The 21,222-nt window shown below is 40.2% G+C and overlaps 1 protein-coding gene across 11 annotated transcripts in view; it reads left to right on the forward strand.

Moving 5' to 3' along the window:
- The window catches only part of NFIA (nuclear factor I A), a 256,456-nt gene that overhangs the window by 199,148 nt on the left and 36,086 nt on the right, over positions 1-21,222 (forward strand). For 7 of the 11 annotated variants that reach the window (XM_075508866.1, XM_075508869.1, XM_075508867.1 and 4 more), the window contains 3 exons: positions 3,984-4,112; positions 17,286-17,464; positions 20,005-20,170. In XM_075508866.1, coding sequence (XP_075364981.1) covers positions 3,984-4,112; positions 17,286-17,464; positions 20,005-20,170 — 474 coding nt within the window. The remainder of the gene's footprint in view (positions 1-3,983; positions 4,113-17,285; positions 17,465-20,004; positions 20,171-21,222) is intronic. The other 4 variants (XM_075508875.1, XM_075508873.1, XM_075508865.1 and 1 more) reach the window with 3 other exon arrangements.

A 21,222-nucleotide genomic window follows, 5' to 3' on the forward strand; every position in this document is an offset into this window, starting at 1 on the left:
TCACCGGCCAGCGCAGCTGAGACGGCTTGGGAGATACTGTAATTTGTTGCTGCCCTGCACCGGAGAGGAGACAGAGGAGAGTCGGGACGCAGAGGTGTCCTTATGAGTTGGCATTACCCCTTCCTTGGGGCCATGTGAAGTGCTGAAATCTGGTCTTCAGTGCAGTGGTCCCCAGTATTCATTAGCTCTTGGGAACAATGCTGAGGAAAGCCGTGCAAGGCAGCAGCATCCTCCGTGGGCTCTGCCCGGGGTAGCTTCAGTTTTAACTTTTTAATTTCCTGCATCCCTGAGCAACACAGGAGGGGAGGCTGCGGACTGGGGACCACTAAATGTGTTAAAACTCATTAGGTATGAAACAGAAGACCTTTAAAACTAGCCAAGAGTCTCAACCATGGGTGCCAAAAATTAAACACCTAATTCCATATTTAGTCATTTATCTTAGTTCCTGCCTCACAGTTGTTAAATACACCATGCCATCTCATAGGTGGCCTGCTTTTCATAGGCACCGGGCACCTACAATGCTAACTCAAGTGTTGAGACTGCTTACCTAAAAGTGAGACTTGTAGTATCAGATTTAAATTTTTCTGGGTGATTAAACCTGAGTTCCCTCGCTCTCGCTCTCAGCTCCTGAAAGGAGCTTCAATAGAATGACCAGCATTGTAACATATGGCTTAGCAAGGGGGGAAAAAAAAGAAAATGAGTATTAGAAATGGATGGACTAAAGAATACGCAGGATATATCAGGCACATTAACCAAACATATGGTGCTAAATGAGATTTTTTTTAAAATTGCAAAAAAATTGACATTCCTGGCAGTCTCAAGGATAATGTGACATGGCTGTGATAAATTTAGAAGAATGGGACATATTTTGGCTTGTTCTTGGAAACCTTTTTCTTGCATGCCGACTGTATTTCTTCTTTTATTAACCCATTCAAAGAATGTTTGAATTTTGCTGCTAGAGCACCATGCTAGCGCAACATAAAATGTGAATGATGCTAATTGCTTTGCACTGCCTAACTTTCTGTCATACCCTCCCCTCTTAAAGGACAAAACATGCTTTGGAAATGAGCTGGCAAGCTCATCTTATTCTTTCTCTTGGTCAATATTAAGTGATGTAATTAAGCTCCTGTTTGCATATTCTTCTGAACTAGGAAGCAGCCATTTTTTTCTTGAGATCTGATGGATATGATCACTCAAAATAAAATGTGTCATTACAAACCTCAAACAAAATAAAAACATGGTAGAGTAGGACTGTTCCAAACCAATACATTTCAGAACACCCTGAAATAAAAGAAACCAAAGTGGTGATAATAATGGCAATCAGAACGATGATAACAAACAAATATAACAAAACTAGGAACCAGTTATCAGTGTTTCAATTTGTCTTTCTACTCAATTTTATAACATAGTGATACATTAAAATCTCTCTTTTCACATGAAAACAGCTGTCTCAACCTTATAAAATCCATCCCCATATGAACATGACACTGCTCAGCATTGCCCATGCTCACGGTCATCTGTTTGGTTGTAGCTCCTCAAGTTCCAGTGTTTGGACACGATCACATGAACTTGCTACAGCTTTATACCATATTCCACTGTTCTCTCTGCCCCTTCCCCCTGCCACAGTTTAGATGAGTCAAGCAGGTTTTTTAGCACAGGGGTAAAAGAATAGCTTCTTCACTTTCTCAGAAGCTTTATCACCTTTCCCGTAACCCTGAAGAGGGTATGCAGCTAGAGGCTATGGGGGAAGGCAGGGAGTTCATGAGCCGGCTGAGCCATACAGTGCAGAGACTTAGAGATCTTACCCCTTCCACGACCTCCGTTGCTTGCCCGGGGCACAGGTACTCCTGTCCCCTCCTGCATCTCTGCTCCTGGGCTGCCCAGCCGTCAGCTGCGCGCGGGGCCTTGTGCCTCCACGCAAGAGTGCTGCACGACCGTGCAGTTAGAGCAGCTCACAGGCAGGCATATTTTACTGTGATAATCCCTGTGCATAGATAGTCGCTTGTTCTGTCCGTGATATTTCGCACTTAGAGGGATGGAGCCTGCTACGTTAGAACCTGCCCTAGCCCCTTCCGCAGCCCAGCACAGAAGAGATGCGCCCACGGCCTTGCCACCAGCAGCATAGCTCCTCTACCCTCCCGAGCCCAAATATTGCCACTGACCCTTGACTTCGTGTTTAGGGCTGGGGTTAACACTCATTTGGTGTTTCCACCCCAGTTCCTCTATCATAAGGAAATCTGGGTCAACAGCACTGTTACTTCTTTTGAGTATCCTTGTCCTGAATAGGGACACTCGAACACAGAGCAGTAACTAAGTTACCTCCCAACATGCCATTTGAGCAGAAATTCAGCAGGCTGCATTGGAGTATTTCATTGAAATACCTTAGTTCAGTCTCCTTTTCCCTCTCACCCCCAAACCGAACCAAGTCTTTTTGGTTTTGTCCCTACTCCAAAGTCTTCAAGAGCAATATGAAAAAAAAAAACCAACCCACTATTTTTCTTGCACAGTAGTCTGTCAGTTCTAAGCTTTCATTTTTAAAAGATTAAGTATGTAACCTTTCTTACTATGAGGAAAAAGCCACCGCAACAGCAAACCCTTGTAGCAAACAGTTTCGAGACAGAAAGCTGCAAGTACGACACTGGAACTCTAACCACTCCCTTACTTGATTTAACTTTCTGAAATATATACTGCAAAACCTCACTGAAACCATTAATACCCCAGCAGTGCAGCGTATAAAGTACAAGAAGGCTCCTGCATATTGCAATCAACATCCCAGGGACTATAAAACTAGTGTTATTTAATATAAAGTTAATAATATTGTCCAGAGATAATATTGTCCAGGCCCCTCTCTTTACTTTTTAACAATTAAATTCTATAAAAATCAGAGTTGGAAATAAGGTTGAATGACTTTGCTAGTGGAAGTTCAACTTCCACATTATCTGATATTTTGCTTTTGCACCTGAAACTTCAACTATTCTGCACCTTTGTTTTGCTATATCCCTACGGGTATGCAAAATGTCTGATGTACTGTATATACTGGAAATGATGTGTTTTCAGAGTATGTGCAGATAATCAGAATATCCATATGCCTCTAGAACTATAAAAATAAAGAGATTTATACAGTAACATATACATATTCTTCATCTATATGCTGTAATATTCTTTTATCCAAGCATAAATCATATGCAGAAAAGGCAATATGTTCATTCCACTAATTTCTTCGGTTCCACGGGCTTGATATGATGTCGACAGGAGTTATTCTTACAGAGTATAACAAACCGGTCATATTAGCATTACACCATTTCTGCCTGTCCACAGGAGAGGTTTCACCCAATGGCAACTTAACTCTGATTTTCATTGGAAGCCTTTGATATAGTTCAAGGGCATAATAACAACTCTGAAATAATTCCAGTGTGGCTTCTAATATCAAGACACAAATACCATTCACCCTTTAAAAAAATTTGAAAGCAAAAGGGAACCACAGAAATATATTACTTTCAAATACCTTTGAAGTCAAGAGAGTAAGGAAAGGCAGAGTTTGAACTCAGAAAACTTTATTCTCTAGTTGTGCCTTGAGTCGTGCAGCACATTTAAAAGATCCATTTGCAATAATCTACTAAACCAGTGAGTGAAAGACAGAACTCATAAAAAGCCTGTAAAAATCCAAATGCTCCAGCTATTACAGATTTCTAAAAATAAAGCAGAGTAGGTTTCAGTAGCAATAATAAGCTGCATCTTATCCATATTTCAGATTTAAAAGAAAAATATGGCTGCCTTTTAGTACTCATTGCTCAGAGCAAACCATGGCCGCTTCTGCCTCAAAAAAGACCACAAATAAAAGTGAGCTTTCAGCTTGCTGTTATATTCCGTTTCATTTGTCCTTTAAGTTTATCTAGCTGCTTCTGCACCCACTTTCACAATGCATAGGCTGTCGTTCCATGACCTAGCATTATTAAATTGCACTTATCAATCATTCTTGCCAGGAATGCCATCGCCAACTACATTAAAGAAGTCAGAGAAGTCTGGTTTCAGCAGTCCCTCGCCTTCGCAGACCTCCTCCCTTGGAACGGCTTTCACACAGCACCATCGACCTGTCATTACAGGACCCAGAGGTGAGGCCTAACCCAAGAGCCCCCAGGCAGCTTAAACGTTAGCCACGGCACCCAGTGTCCGTCCCAGCGCCTTTCCACGGAAAGTCATCGCCACGTGTGACCCACCCAGTGAGAGGCTGTGCTTCAAAAGCTTGATAACCCGGAGGTTTTAGTTGTCAAGACCCGCGTTTGGTTTTGCTAGGCTGGGCTGTTTGGTAAAGCTCCTGATGACCATTCAACAGTACCTAAGGTGGAAACGCTGGTTTCTGGGGGCTTGGGGTTTTTATTTGAAGAGGGTGGGGAAAGGGACAGAATGTGTTACAGAGAGTGTCTTCTGCTCGGGTCAATGCATAACATAGATTCAGTCTACCTGCTGGAGATAGGGACCCATCACTCACTTCTGAACCACGCCTGTCTTCCAGCACTATGGCTTTGCTTCCACCAGTCATTTAGTGCTCGTGTTGTTGGTATCGGTGTGCTGAAGAACCGCCTTGTTAGGGGACTCCTTTGAAGTTGGTTCCTGCAATGCTTTGGCTGGTTTTCTTCACGGTACTCTTCTGACTGACTTTGCAAGTGAAAGAGATGTCCTCTGGGTCTAGATGTGCTTATACATTTTTGTTAGAAAGATGCATTTGCATTTAGCCTAGAAAACTAAATGCAATACTCAGTTCACATTTGAAAAGGAACTCACTTGGGCATAGTAATATACACAAATGAATGAATCTTCTTACAAACCTCTTTGGAAGATATAAAAATAGGAATGAATGGTCATGACATGTTTCTTTCTGCTATGAAATTTTGTCTCATTTAGAGAAGATTATTAAGGAATTGGTCGAACGGTGAAGCATAAAAAGACACATTAGCAATTCATACTAGAAATTATTTTTAAATGTCTGTTTGGCATTAGTGTGGTTTTACTGAGGGCAGCATAAACCAGGAGGAGCCTCTTTGTCTGCACAGTCCAGGTGATGCAGTGTGGAGTAGTGGAATTGCTCTAAGTTGAAGCGAGGTCAGAATTGCACTTCTTGGTTATTTGTGCTTTGTTAAATCTACTTATTGTAGTTTGATTTGTTGTGGTTAATCCCGTAAAAATTATTTATTACCCTTAGACACACACCTAGATCCTCAGAAGATATTTAGGCATCTAAGTTCTATACAGATTTCCCTTGAAATTTGGATCTGAGCGATCTGGCAAATATATCTTCTTCTAAAAGCCTTGATAATTGGTGATACAAGTATGAATAATACGAATGTTCCATTAACATTATATTCGATGCACATCAGCTGACTGACTTCCTATCTTTTAGAAGTTCAGCCTTTTAGATTTGAGTTGCTGATTGATCAGTTAATAGGCCTTTCTGTATTTAGTTATGTTTTACCTCACACTTATTTTTGAAGATCATTGAATGCCTTTTCCCCTGTTTAGACCTTCTGTATTTTGGATTTTTGTGTGGTTGAGAGAGGAAATGTATCACTGGTGAGGTCCTGTTTAAATCTCATCTACAGTCTGTTTTAACAAGACTCCTTCTGTGCACCAGGGGATATCCCTCCGCTATGTGAGAAGAACATTCAAAGACAGCCAGAATTTGAAAGAGCCAATACAATGATTACAGTTCCCAAATTTTGTTTGTTTGGAAGGAGATGTCTTTACTAACTCCATAAAGAAGTAACACAGTTTCTTATCATCGTGGTTCCTAACAGGTTAAGCAAAAACTGTTCTTCTGCAACATCATTTAGAATCATCTTCTATTTTATGCTTGTTCACAAAGTCTTACAGACTTTCAGGAAAAATCTCTCTGAACCCATCCATGGATTCTTTAAGTGTCATCATCCTGGAAAAATCTTGTCCCAGACTTCGTTCTTTGTTCTTTTTGGACATTCCTCTTCAGTATTCTTCTTCCACAGCACACTGGCTGTGTTTATTTCTCTTCTACAACAATTGTTCTGTTAGTAAAGGGTAATATACTGAGATGGATTATTTTCGCAAATCCAGCTTTGTTCTTTATCCCATTCCCTTCAGTGTACTTTAGGACAGTAAGCAGAAGAGAGAAGCTTTTCAGGTATCAAAAGTGGCAACATAAATAGTATAATGCAGTCATATAAGAGGATATGATCTTTGAGCAATTCATATCTTCCATTAGTTACTGGAAGTTGTACCTTTCTGCAGAAATGATAGGCATAATATAGTACACACATGTTGCATTCTCTTTGGATACATATGCATTATGTCAGTGGTCAGTGGCAGGTCATTCTGAGTGGTCTTCAGAAAAGTAAGAGCAGGATTTAATCTTCACTCTGCAGAGATACTTCAGAGAAAGGAAACTCGTGAGTAAGTAGGTCACCATCAGAGTAAGCTCCTCAGCCAACTGAATGATTACAAGAAGGTTCAATCTCCTTCTGATGTTCATATGTGCAAGTTTATCACTTGAATGTGTATATGAGATGCATTTGTAAAGCATGATCAAAATAGACAGCAGAGAAGAAGCTGTAGACTATTCATGGCAGGTGTTGTCATTGACAACCAGTGATTTATAACTTCTCAGGAATATTCCCGAATCTTTCACACACTTCCAAACATTCCTTAGAACACAGTGCACGTCTTATGCTGGGGTATCCCAGGATACTGAGTGCCTTTCCCAGTGATCCCCACAATGAGTCATTTTGGAAACAAAGCTTGCTTGGAGGAGGAGTAGATCCTCAAGAGGATTTCTTAGCTATAAGGTGCTCCATTCAATGAACCAGTTGGAAAACCTCTGTTCTCATGAAATTGTCTGTACTGTGCTGTGTTGTGTTGTGGAAGGCTGTGCTCTAGTTTCCTGTCTGCATTGGTGCTGCTGCCAGTACTCAGCCCAGCTGGGCAGTAGCCAGCAGAGAGGATCTGAGCTGGCTGACCAAAGGACCAGATGTGCAGTGAGTGCTGGCACATGGATGCCAATGCTTCAGTGACTCCTCAGTAGTTCCAACAGTAGTTCCAACAGATGGTGGTAAGATCCAAGTTTCTTTGGTGATAAGCTAGCAAAGTGATTCATGGAGCCTCACTTGATGATGGCAGTTTTTTGGGCATGACTCTATGAATGCACCATATGTCTTCTCTGGACCAGTGTGGTTAGGATTCAGTGTCTGGCAGATGGTAAACTGATCACCTATAGGGTGGCTTTAGCATCACTATCAGTTTTAGAACTTATTTGAAAGCATTGAAAATTCAAGCAGTTAGATCTCTATCTCCTACGCAGCATACTTTTGTTACCTGCAAGTTAGATTATTTGGTGGTCAGTGTAGCTCACCACAGTACTCCAGTATTGCAAAGCCATCATGTATTGCTGGCATCTTACAAAGTTTCCCAGACATTAGCCCACTTGAACTCTTTACCAGACAGTAAAGGATTTAAATACTATGGGTGACAGCAGTATTTACATAAGTGGTTTTACGCTTCCATGTATTGCTACTTACACTCTAGTGACTTTATATCTGGAGCTGGCTGAAACGTTAAATTGACCACGATCTTGTAAACTTAGGATATAAAGCAGCCTGTACTGCAGAGTATTCAAGTGTTTCCACAGAATATGACAGCATAGGTCCCGCAAGCCAAAAAGCAAGGAAGAAAAGGCAAGGAAAGAAAAAAAATAAGAATGAGATGGTATGTTAGGAAGATAAATGAAGGAGAAACACAATTACAAGAAACAAGACATACAGCACAAAGGGAAGAACCCAAGGAAGGGGGTGTGTGAGCAGAAAGAGAAGGGATGAAAGTCAACTAGTGGAGTGGTTCCCATTATATTAGTTTCCTCCATAATAAGCATTGCCATTGAGATTTTGATCAGGACAAGGCCTACCAGGGAAACTCTGCAGGATAGTTTCCTTCTGTTCGTGCCACAGTGGCAAAAACTTCATGTCACATATCTGGGAAGACGTTGTGCCCTTCTTTATCAAAATTCTCCACAGGGTCACCAAAATATCAGTGCCTGTTAGCTGTCCTGTCAGCCAGCTTCAAGCGAATCAAAGGGATAATTCTTGCTAACTCACTCCAGAGTTACACAGTGTAAAAGGACATTTTGTAATTCCCTATTCCGTACAACTATCCGTGGCTGCTCCTCGATGCCGTCAGCTGGCAGACTAATGTCACCTTCTACTTTCCTTTGAATTTTGACAAAAACAAAGCGGTGCAGGTTCATTCCAATACAGACACCTCAGGTGAGGGGATGGTAATGCAAGGCAGCCAAAAGAGGAGAGCGCCACACCACAAGGGTAAGAAAGCTGAGTAGAAACCATAAAGAGCATAACACTGACCGACAGATGAGCGTTGCTTTTGCGACAGCAGAAAGCAGCGCTCCAGTTTACAATGTCAGGATAGCTGACTGTGTAGGTGAAGATCTTGATTTTCTCCACTCACTTTGAAATAATATGATGCTGAAGGAAAAACAGTTTCCTAACAGATGGCCTCAAGGTCAGGGTTTAGTAATTACTAGATACCCTACCCAAACTGCCATCTACTCCCATATCCCAGGCAGGGAGGGCAGAGAGGAAGGCTTGCAAGCGGTTAAAGCTTCAGCTAAACAAAAGTCAGGAACCGTGTAATTAAAACTCTACCTTTGTTGTATTGTAAAGAGTTAGCCTGTGACATAGGAAATATTTAAAGGAGCAGGCTGTTCAGCTAATTTGTGTGTGAGTGAACTGCTTAGACAGTCCTATCCTAAATTAACTGTAAGGCCACCCACTGAGATTGCCTCATAAAGGGCCATGATTGCTCAGCTTCGTTTTGTATAACCGTTCAATAATTACTAGATAAATGCATAACTAAAAGCTCTATTACACTAATAATTTGTACTGAGATAGATGTGTGGGACACCATGCTGGGTTAATTTGTCATCCCTGCAGCAAACTTCTAAAGAGGGCTCTTTTGCAGAGGAATTGTGTTAATATGTTGCTCCAGTGAGGACACGTTAGAGCAACAAGATGACTTGGTCGCTTAATCTCCTAAAGAGGCAAAATGCCTGGAGGGTAAGTGCCAGAAAGAAGAATGGGGGGTGATTAACACAGTGGACCCAGATTTAAACTCATCCTGACAAAAGGAGCTGATCTAACTGAGCAAAAGAATGAAAAAAGGGGAGTGTTAAAAATACTAATAGGATTTCATGCATCCCTAAAAAATAATATAAAAATAAAGTGCTGCAGGAACAAAGTATTTTACCCATGCTTTTACTGATTCTGTGTTCACTTTCTGTGCTCTCTTTGATGTATCCATGAAGTTAAACTATATGCTTTAAACAGTGCAGTGAACTATAATATTTTTATCTCTGCTTTATGCTAAATTCTAGCTTCAGACACACACAAAAAGCACATTATTGCTTTAAATATGGAACCCATGTTTAAGCATCAGAGCTCTGGATTTTCAACCTCCTCTATTGACAGAACCATAAATCATGTTAAAGTTAAGTGAATTACTGTAGCGTGGAACTATAGCTTTAACAATGTTTATGTAGTATCAGCTTACCATCTACAGAATGAAAGGGGAAAAAAACACTGATATTAGAAATGGGAATGTGGAGTCCTATTAACTTAACAGCAATATATCACTCCAAAGTCACAGATTCCATTACCATGCCCTTTTTAGTATCAGAGCAGAATTATATCATCACACACATAAAGGTTGTGGGTTTTAAGAGAATTTACATTTCTATTGTAAACTTATCAACTGCATTTCATTATAAGAAAGACATGATATATTCTCCTAGCAGTAGTTTTTATCTTATATATGGGAATACATCATGTGTGTTAAAAACAATAATAATATGCAAAAGTTGCCAGCACTTGATGTGAAGTAGGAGTTCTACAAATAGGTTAAATGAGGTTTTTTTGACCTCTAGCTATGGTCTTGGAAGGGAGGAGTGCTTTCTGTAGGTATGATTTTTATTTCTGTACCTATGTAATCAGTTCTATAGTATTCTGATCTCCCAAAGGCAGAAGAATTTTGACATGTTTTAAAACAATCTGCTCAAAATAGCTAACTTAACTGGCCCCCTGCCTATGCCAGAATCTGGAACCAGCGCTCAGTTCAGCTCTACAGGTTTTCAAAAGCAGCCTGTAATACTCACAATCCAGAGTACACCAATAAACCCTGTGCCCAAACACAGCTTTAAGCATATTTTCCTTTTGCTAGAAACTCCGTGGGCCCTGGCAAAACATCCTTCTGCCTCCCACTTGCTTCTGCAAAATCTCTTACAGAAAGAGTATTTCTGAACAAAGGGTCCAGGTGCCTTATAGCACTCTTCAGAGCAGCAAAAAGGGGCTGATAGCCAGCCCCGGCTTGGAGATACCATGGGTCTGTTTCTTCAGCAGTGCTTAGCTGACCGCTTGCACTTAACTTCTGGAGCTAGGAGTTGGACATTCTGCAATTCACTCCTTCTTTTTGATATCCATGGGCAGGAACAGATCCTCCATCCATCATATTTAGGGTATTTGTACATATCTTGCATTGACCGGCTTTTTATATTATCTTTTGAAGGTTTCATCTATGTTTGCCTATATAATGTGGAAGTAAATATCAGTGATACCTAAATTTTACCCATGCTAAGAGGGTAAGGCCTATTTTTGTTTTCCCTCCCCATGATTTCCCAGTCTTGTCACTGCAAATGGGAATGCAAAACAGGATCAGTTTGACTTCAGCTCATCCGTGGACCTGACAGACGTGTTACTAAACAGCCACTTTGCAGCATTATGGGACTTAAGCAATGCTTGAATTGTCCACTGATCTGAATTCCCTTCAAAGGGCTGGACCGGGGACTGGTCAGTCCTACCCTCAGCAGCTCAATATTTAAGTAGATGCAAGTCCTTGCTAACCTGAATAAGAGATTGCTTTACATTTATCACCCTAAAGTCTATTCCTAATGGGCAGTAAGAAAAAATGGGGACTTTCAGAAACCTTTGAAAGAGTTACGGGGACGCAGCTCCCATTGAAATTCAAAAGCAGTTAATGAATTCTCTCAGGACCTCTGCAAATCCCAGCCCAAGTTTCTTAATTATTTTTTTCTTGTTTGGGTAACTGCTTTCATCACAAAAATCTGTGGGCTTAAAGCTATTGTTTTAGGCTTCTATTCTTTACCTCTTGTATTGTATTATACACAGAAGTGTAAGTTCCTTTCAACAAATTTGGATTATTGCCAGATCTCCTTATTAAAAAGTCACTCCTCATATTTCCGATAAACACAGCTGTTTCATGGTGTTTGAAAGCATTCCACATCAGCCAGCATGGTGGCTTAGCCAATTAGTACTCTAATATGGTCAATTTTCAGAATAAGTACCTTTGGGGTACAAAGGGTGGGATACATCTTGCATAATTTGAACTGGCACTTGCATCACTTAAATGCTAGGAGAAAGCTTACAGCATGCAGGGAGTTAAAGCAACTTAGAAGCCTGAAGTGGAAATATCTAGCAGAACAAACTGTTCTATAACATTTCCAGGGAAATGACTTTTAAAAAAATACTTTCTTAATTGTAATGAAGCCAATTATAATGGCCTCAAAAACAAGCTGATAAAAATGATCCTGTTTCATTATGATTATAATGTTACTATTTCTAGGAAGATTGATCAATGTTTAATGACCTATTAGTAAACTTAATTATCACTTTATAGAGGAGGTATCTGAGCATCGTGCCCTAGTGAAGCCAATCCACTGTTGGCCTGGTCTGGCGGGCTAGCCCTTGTGAAGGAACGGTGGCTTTGATTCCCCAGACCACTACTTCTTTGAGCAGGCGAGGAGTGCAGGGTGATAGTAGGCTTTTCCTGAGCAGGAGAAGAGCAACACTAAATGACCCTTTCAAAGACTTCAAACGACTTTATGAAGAAAGAAATTTCATCCAGTCATCTGGACTTGAAGGGCTTGGCGAGGCTCTTTGGAAGAGGAGATGGAAGGTGGATGGATCAATATGTCTCCCCCATATGTTGGGCTGTGCTGGTGGAGAAATCTGTCTGAGCGCTGCAGATGCGATCATGAAATCCCTTTACCACATCAGTGAGCACTCCCTGGGAGAAGGGATCCCATGCGTCTTTATTAGGACTGCTCCTTTGTTCCAGGAGAAGGGCCTGAGAAGGGTACTAAATATCTGAAGAAAACGATAACCTGTTTCAAATTAACTGATTCTTTATTATCTGATCATTCAGTTGAATAGAATTCACAATTTTGTCTCTTCTTCATTTGCCTTAGACATGTGAAGTGCTAACCTAATCAATGAATGCAACTTATTTTATTAGTTACTTAGTTTGTTATTGGCTACTACAAATCAAGAAGGGAAAAGACAAGACAGGCCTGCATAATCAGACATTTGAATTCAGCATTCTGAAAAATCCTCTTACTTCTGTGCTGCACAGCACCATGAACTCATGAAACACCAAAAAATCCAGTATAGCATGCAACAGCTGTACTGCATAATTACTTGGCCCAATAGCAGTAGTTTTAAAATACTGGTATATCTGTTGCAGGCCACCATACATTATCATCTCATTTTCAATAAAAAGTCTGGGATGTTTCAGATGAGCTTCAATGGAATTAGAATCATGTGTGCTTTGAAATATTTATGCTTGCCTTGAGATGGAAGGATAATTCCTGCCTCCAACCCCCACACACAAATAACAGATTTAATAATGCCAGATAGTCTAACTCCTCCATACCTACAGCAGGTAGAAATGAAGTTCTGATCTGGAATACACATCTTTTCATAGGTTGTAGAACTTATATTTTATGTCATTTAGTGAGGTCAATAATAAAATATAAAAGTCACAGGCTGAAAGACGCCAAGAGAAATATGGTTTGGCAGCACGGAGCTGCTCAGGGATACATAAATAATAAGTCAATAAGTAAATAAATAATAGACAAAGACCTGTTTTATCTTCCATTTGAGGATCTCAAAGAACTTACAATCACTGATTGAGACTTGTAATATCCCATCAGAAGCACATAAGTAGTAATAGCCCCTTCTTATACACAGGAAAACTTGCATCACTCTAGGCATGGTTTTCAGAAGCGATGACTTAATAATTTTTATTAAGCATTTCTGAAAATCATGACTGAAGGGGCTTTTCCATGGTCACTTGCCCCTTTTAGAGGCAAACACGGAAAACAGTAACCTGCTCCACTACCTCACATGCTTTAACTGATTAAAAATGTTTGTGGGGATCCATGTATTTGGAAACACAGTTGTGTTCTGCACTGAGAACTTGTTTGAAAGGCCTTTTCTTGCATACACCGGAGCTGGTGACCACAACACAGCTATCGGAGTAATGGTCTGTATCTGGGCCAGCAGTTTTTAGACTTTAGCATTTAATTCCCACTCTCTAGTACAAGGCAGGCGCACTTGTAATGTTGGTCAGTTTAATAGTAGTAGATTCTTCCTCTTCCAGAATCACAGAATCATAGAATCGTTTAGGTTGGAAAGACCTTTAGAATCAAGTCCAACCTTTAACCTAGCACTGCCAAGTCCACCACTAAACCACGTCAAACAGCCCTTCCTTTTGCCATTTGAGAAATTTGGTATTTCCCAGTCAGAGACTGCAAAAACAAACCTTTTGGAGATCCTTTTTCCATTTGTTGCTTCTTATGCTAATCCATCTCCTCGGAGAAAATGAACCCTACATGTCAGTGTATGGCACAGACTGAGGGCTGATGCCTGTTCGGTCTTGTTTCCTTCCGCCAGTCTTTCCCGTGATCAGCAGAAAGCTCTCCAAGGCTGTGCTGAGGAGTTGGCCAAGACTCTGAAGAGGAACCACTTTCTCCTTCTTGCAGCACTTTACCTTCCTGAATTATTGTTGATCGTTTCTGCATTCATTTTTCTTTTCTCTCTCTTTGGGAAGATCACCGACAAATGCTTTCCACTGTTTTCTACCTTGACATGCTGAGGAGGTCAAGGCAACAGACAAAGACCCACTACTTACATGCCTATGAGTATTTCTAATAACCAGAACAAGTCTTTCATATAGCAAATCAAATTATTAAATGAAGAGCCATACTTTGGAAAAGCTAAATACAGGCCTAGCTTTGAATATCCACATGTTCCCTGGGTACAATTTTTTATTCGTTCTTGTTTGATTGAAATACCATTTCTATCTTCTTTTCACCCAGTGGAAGAAAAGGAATGAATTTGTTCCTAGTTGTGTACAAAGGACAGTGCAGTTGCACAACAATTTCAAATGGTATTAACAGAGCTGGTGCTAAAATGAATTTTTTATATATATAAATGTTTAAAAAATACCAACTTATTTCTTAATTAGATGTTTGCCACATAAATTTTCATTTCTCGCTTTTATCTCCATCCTTCATCTTCCATTTGGCATACAAGGCAAGGGGGAACTATAAAAGGAGATAGGAAGGAAGAGAGGAAGAATACGTTTTATATCCAAAAAATGACAGAAATGGTGTATGCGAATGAAAATTTTGTTTAGTCATCAAAATGCTTACCACCAACTTTTGTTGAATGAATATTTGTGGCAAAATATTTTGACAAGCTCTAAAGTGACTGTTGCTTCCGGGAGAAGGTGATGATACATTCATACCTGTAAGGTGGCTGTGACGTAAGTGTCATTAAAGCAGTTACACCTCAGGGGTTGGTGTACGTGAGAGCAGAGGCTGCCACTTTGGGGGGAATTCACCTAACTGAAGGTGCGTGCGTAGACTGGAGGTATCTACCTCGGAGCTCGTACCCGTGGGCTCCGTTCACATCCACTGGTGAGCCAGTCAGTGTGGTCAATGAAGTCTAGTCAAAGGCAGTGGTCTGTTTTTGGGTGAGATGAATGGCTCCTTAGACACCATTAGTTCTGTTTCGTTCTCCACTGATTCTAAGATAATTAGCTCCATGGTAGACACCCACATTTACGAAGGTGAATCCCACATTATCTCTACCTCTAATAGCACACTTCAAAGCTACAGCCTCTCCCAGGAGTTTGGGGACAAGAAAATAGCCTTCATTTCTTCCTTTGAAGATTTCGGTTCTTTATCTGAAGAGTTTTCAAATATACTGTAATTTAAGATGCAAACTCAGAACAAAACTATTTGTCTTAAAAGTGAATAAGAAATAATTAACTAGGTTTGTAAAAAACAAGAGATAAGCCCAGATGTGCAGACAGGTTGAACAGGCTGGGCACACAGGTGTTTGCCTTGGCCATGGAATAACTGTCAACATTTCCATAACAAGGAGTGTGGGATATGCTGCTTCTTGTTTCCTTTTCCCAAGTGCAGCACTGCAGCCCTAGCACGGCTGTGGGAAGACACTGTTTTCCAGTTCAGCCCACATGCCACGATATCTAGCTGCTATGAGATAGGTAGAGCCCATGCTTTCAGAAGAGTTTCTCTGGATATACATCTGCTTTGATCAGAGATAGTTGAAGGCCGCGTGCTACCTTTTGGTTCCGCATCTCCATGCTTTCTTTCAGTGGTGTTTTCCCATTTAGTACCACACATTTAGTAGGTGTTTCTCTTTCTGTTGTGAATATTTTAATCGGTATTAAGGGGAGCAGACTGGGAGACTCGTGGGGTTAACAAGGATACAGGGGAGCTTTTCACGGCGAGGATGAGAGCTTCATATTCATCCCATATCAGCACCCCAGGCATGAGTGCAGCTCTTTTTGGTGGTGGTGTCAAAGCAATCATTCCTATCCAGTCGTGGAGAAAGAAGTACATAGAAGTGCTGCCCAGCCAACCCTTAATGAATGTTTATAGGATAATGCAGTAGGTTTCCTTGCTGCTGTCTCCGACTACATGTTTTATCCACATCTTCAGGCTCTGAGTTTGCTAATGGTTTAATAATGCTTAAGAAAAAAATTATTAATAAAGTGTCATATTATTAAACTGGCAATGAACAAGACTAAGAAGCAGATTTTAGCTTTTATTTAACTGAGGCTTTTTCATAACATTTGTCATTAAATGAGTGTTTGCTCATTTGTATTTGATTTTAGTTAACTTTCCTGCATCTCTCCAATTTTTCAAAAAGTGCCAAAGGCTTTTTTTTCCCTCTTGTACATTTAACTTACTTCAAAGCCAACACATGAGGTTCTGTAGGATATTACCTCCCTTGCGTAGCCTTATCTAATTGGTTGTGTGCGGTGTACAAGTGCAGTATATGCACATGGACATCCTTGAAGGATTACTAGGATAGCACGCCAAGGGAGCAACAGGGATGTAATGATGACTGTTTGGTGAGAAATAAACTATGATTTACAGATGAGCTTGTGCGCAACCAGATTAATTGGCCGTTCTAAAGGAAGAGTGAATTCTCATTTTAGAGGGGAAAGGGAGAATTCATAGCAGTATGAGTGGCAGCAGTTGCTACCTCATGGTGACAACTGGCAGTGGAAAGCACTGTTAGCTAACAAGGGTCCAACCCAATAGATCTTGAAGGCCAAGGAACTGGGCAAAAGTGTCACATAATGTAGGAGAGCATAAAGCTCTTCAGCTGCACTTGTAGTTCTGCTGAAATCAGCTGAGGGTAAAATCTGTCATTGCCAGTGGGCTTGTGTACATTGCACCTTTACACCTTCGCTCTAGTACATTTTCCAGCTGGCTTGTTGGCCCATAAATTCACCAAATTAAACTTCATCCCTGAATGCAAGCTGGGGGCTTGCTGAAGATTTGAGCCTAACGTTATTCAGGAGAAATGTAAATGTAATTTTCAAAACGATCTTGCCACTTTGTACATGTTCATTAGACGAAAACACGTTACTTAAAATAAATGTTCCTAAACTGAGGTGGAAAAAAAACCCCCAACAACAGGAAGTGTTAGACCATCTTTAAATTATCAACCATTTATAGTACAATATAAAATGGATTCATATGTGTAAATCCAAATTATATGAAATGTCAATTAAATCAACCCTAATCTCCCAAATACATTTTTTTATTGCCTGATTGATGAGGACTGCTCTTAAGGTGATGGATAGTTTTCACTTTCACAAAGGACTGCTGATTCCTTTATACGTGTCCACTAAAAATACAGAAAATCCTTCAAAGCGTCTGGCTCCGTTTACTTTCAGGATCTAGATGAAGTGAGCGTAGGACACAATGTGGTCTAATATATTAATTGTGAAGATCAGATGTATAAAAAATACTGTACCTTTTAAAAAAAGACTAAAAGTAAAACTACAGTAGATTTAAACTGTTTTATTTTCTGAAGGCAAAACTCTATATAACTTCTTTGTTTTCTTTCCTATAGCAAGTCCACATGCAACACCATCGACTCTTCATTTTCCAACATCACCCATTATTCAACAGCCTGGGCCATACTTCTCACACCCAGCAATCCGCTATCATCCTCAGGAGACTCTGAAAGAGTTTGTCCAACTTGTCTGCCCCGACGCTGGTCAGCAGGCTGGACAGGTGGGGTTCCTAAATGTAAGGAAGCCGTTTTTATTTCTTCAGAAGTGTTTGTCCTATGTAAAATTAACCATGGGATTATGGGATTATTTTAACAGCATGTTGCACACAGGAGCACACCTTGAATAGTCGTTGGAAGAATAAAAAATGCTACTACTGCAAAAATATTTTAAAAACTAACAAAAAACCTCCCCAAAAAACCACTCAACCACATTGTGGTGAAATTAACTTCAACTGTCAGAGAAGCCGATGATACAGTGACCTTTTGGGTCCCTCCACAAATGACTTTGCTGCATGCGTTGTAGCCCTAGTGGAACTAGGGTTAACAAAATATGAAGGCAGAATAATTTTTATTAATTATTTTTGAAGTTCAGGGGAGAGTGGGGGGGAATGAGCAGGAAAAGGGAGGGTGAGAAACAGATGTTTCAGATCAGCTAAGTTCATTAAAAAAAAAAAATACTGCCTTATAGCACTTTAGATCAAGTTGACCAGTACTTGAACTCAAGATGTTAAAAGTACAGTTTATTATGGTTTGTTATTTCTGTAAGCAGTTATCTTTTCCCCTTATCTCTATGAAAAATTAAGCAGAGTTCCAAAGCTTCAAATAACCATTTTCATTTTTTTTTAATCAAATAAAGTGAATCATCTTGCTATTATTGAAATAGCATTCTGGTCAAATACAGAATTTATAAATTTTATGTAAATCAAATCTAAAATAATGCTCTGAATATTTCATGAAATGTAATGCATGTAACTTTTTCCAGCCAATGAAGTAATAACTGGCAAAATTACTGTTTCTCTCCTGACATACATACGATTGAAAGTGTTAATGAGAATTAGTTTAATTATTAGCATCTAATTTATTACACTTATTTAATAAGCTATATTGTTCTCGGTGCTTTCCTTTCCCTAGCAGAAAAACTGACTCTACTTATTCCAGCCAGTACTGGCTTTGAATAATGTCTGCAATATGTTAGCAGATACATTTATGTCTAGACAACAAATCAATATAGTGCTTTTCTTTTTCCTTGAGTATTCATTTGCTTAATTTATCCCACACCATTCAGCATTATGAACTGTTAGCACACTCACAATGAACATACAGCAGGGGTCTTCTTGGCAGGAAAGGGACCTAATTGTGAGACAAGATAGTGTTTGAGAGATGTCACTAATATATTAGTTTATTAAAGGGACTGGATGTTGGAAAAATAAATATCCCTGAAGGATTGCTTCTTACTGCAAACACTAGTAACTGCAGTCTTTGAAGTCGGTGGGAGTGCTGTTAAGTTGAATGCAGATGAATTTGAGTCTTATTTATGCCCTGAACCATTTTTGCTCTAGCACAAGCGTGATTTGCACCTACACGACTTTAAGGCCTTTTGTCAGTGCCAAAGCAGGTGAAATGAAAATAAGGTCCCAAGCGTTTGCCAGCATGAGTATTTTGTCCCCAGTAATTCAGGCTAATGGAAACCCTAACAGGAATTAAAATATTATTTTCTTTAGCAGTACTTAGAATATGGATCTGTGTTTAAAGCTGAGCTTTTATCATCAATGGAAAAGCCAATGCTCAGTGCCAGAAGAACTGCAGTGAGATCAATTTGCAGAGTGCTGTCGAAAGTGATCTCATCATTTTTGTCACTAAAATGGAACACCTGATTCACAGGCTGTCCTACTTTCTCTTTATAATGGTATTTGGCATCTATCTGTATGGTTTTCAAGTGTCCAGGCTGTATTACATTTAAAATGTAAACCTAACAAGTTGGGGGGGGGGGGGGTGGCATTTTTTTTAAGCCTGCTTCTTGTTTTTGTGATACTTGAAAACACTTTTGCTTATGGACAGGTTTTTTCTGGTGATTAATTGAAAGACCACACTTGTATAGCTGGGCCCATTCTGCCTGTGACTGACCACATCCCAGACTAAACGGAGGCGTTTTTTTTCCTAACGCGTAAAATGCAGCAGTTCTAAGCTCAGTCATTTCTCCATATGATCCTAATGGCAACTAAACTGTGAGCTACACTATTGCTAACTCAAAAGGGATGTGGGAGAGCAGTTACTTTAATATATACTCATTCATTTTCCTGTAATAAGATATCAGCATGACTTTTAAGACCACCAAAAATGCTTGTTTTTTTCTCTTAATGAGCAGTATCTTTAAGAAATTTACACTCAAGTCCTAGGCACTGATATCCTAAGGGTATAACAGAGGCACGAAACTGGGGGATTTAAGGGGTCAAAAATACTGCTTCAGCTCTCACTGAGCATGAGTTAGAGGCTGGAGGAAATGTAAAGAGTAGTAGAATTTAATCCAGGGCAGTTCAGACCCGCTGCTAATAGGACCACTGTTTAAAAGCGAGAATTTCCGTAGTTTCACAAGATTCACAGGGTTTGAGACAAAGTTCCCTGAAGTCAATGGAGAATTTGACACAGCACTTTCTTTGCCACCTCTCAAGTAATTGTAAATGTATTGCACATAGCTTTCGACTAGATTGTTGTTACCGGAGGTTCCTAATAGCTGATTTTTAGTATAATTTTTGTCTGTTTACTTGTTTTTTGGCAGCCCAATGGTAGCAGCCAAGGCAAGGTGCACAATCCATTCCTTCCTACCCCAATGTTGCCACCACCACCTCCGCCACCAATGGCTAGGCCTGTGCCTCTGCCAGTGCCAGACACAAAACCTCCAACTACATCAACAGAAGGAGGGGCCACCTCTCCCACTTCTCCAAGTAAGTATAGACGCAGCGGGAACCAAGGGCTAACAGCAGCGCGCAATGTGCTGCGATCACCGTCTATCGGCTATTCAGAGATGAGGACTGGACTAGCTCTCGGGAAGTAGGAGAGCTCTCCGCTCTGTATATGATGGACAAAATTCTGAGCTGGTTTTCTATTAACGAGAAAAGAGTTAGCTTAAGGTTACAGTTTTATTTCTGACTTTGTCGGCATTTCACATGACAGCGTATGAGAGAAATCAAGGCCAGTAGCTAAGCTGTGACACAGACCTCGGACCTCTGGGATCTTGTTTACTGTCATGAGGAGGCAAGTTGGTATCTCAAGTCAGGGTTTAGAGGATAGATACTACATGGAAGTCAGACAGATAGCCTCATGGAAAACATTGCTGCTTATACATACTGGCCTAAACTAACAACTCTTTCCAGTTCACTTCATTTACACTTCTTTTGGGAATAAGTCTTCCTAGATTAACCCAGATGTCTTTCCCTTATGTTTTGGTTCCCGAACCCTGCATTTTGGGCAAGAAGCTATGGTATTTCTTAGGCCCAGGGAGAAAGCTTTAATCCTCTCTCCACCACCCACACGGCTCCCATATGTATTTTGTGTAGCCACAAGTCAAATATACAAATTCCTGGATACACACTTGGGGATACCACTTTGGACTCACTCTTCTGGGAAACAAATGTGATTCAGCTGGGTTTGATGCTTTAAAAAAGTCTGAATGTTCAGGGAGTTAATTGTGAAATGATTTAATGAAGCTATGCTCAAACTGACATTTAAAAACAAAAGGGAAGCTTTCAGTGCTTTAATGGCAACTGTAGGGGACTTGTTCCACAGTGAAGGGAGTCCAAATAACATCCACAAACAAAAATCAATCTAATCGAAAGAGCAAATCCCTTTGTGTGCTTTTCAAGCTTATTATTTAAATGCTATATGCAACCACTGCTTGATGTGCAAAGAGGTATTCGCTATTCAGACCATGTGAAGCCTACATTTTTAAAGTTTTATATACTGTTCAGGAGATTTGCACAGGTTCCAGGGGGCATTT

The sequence above is a fragment of the Mycteria americana genome, chromosome 7, assembly GCF_035582795.1.
Source record: "Mycteria americana isolate JAX WOST 10 ecotype Jacksonville Zoo and Gardens chromosome 7, USCA_MyAme_1.0, whole genome shotgun sequence".
Lineage (NCBI taxonomy): Eukaryota > Metazoa > Chordata > Aves > Ciconiiformes > Ciconiidae > Mycteria > Mycteria americana.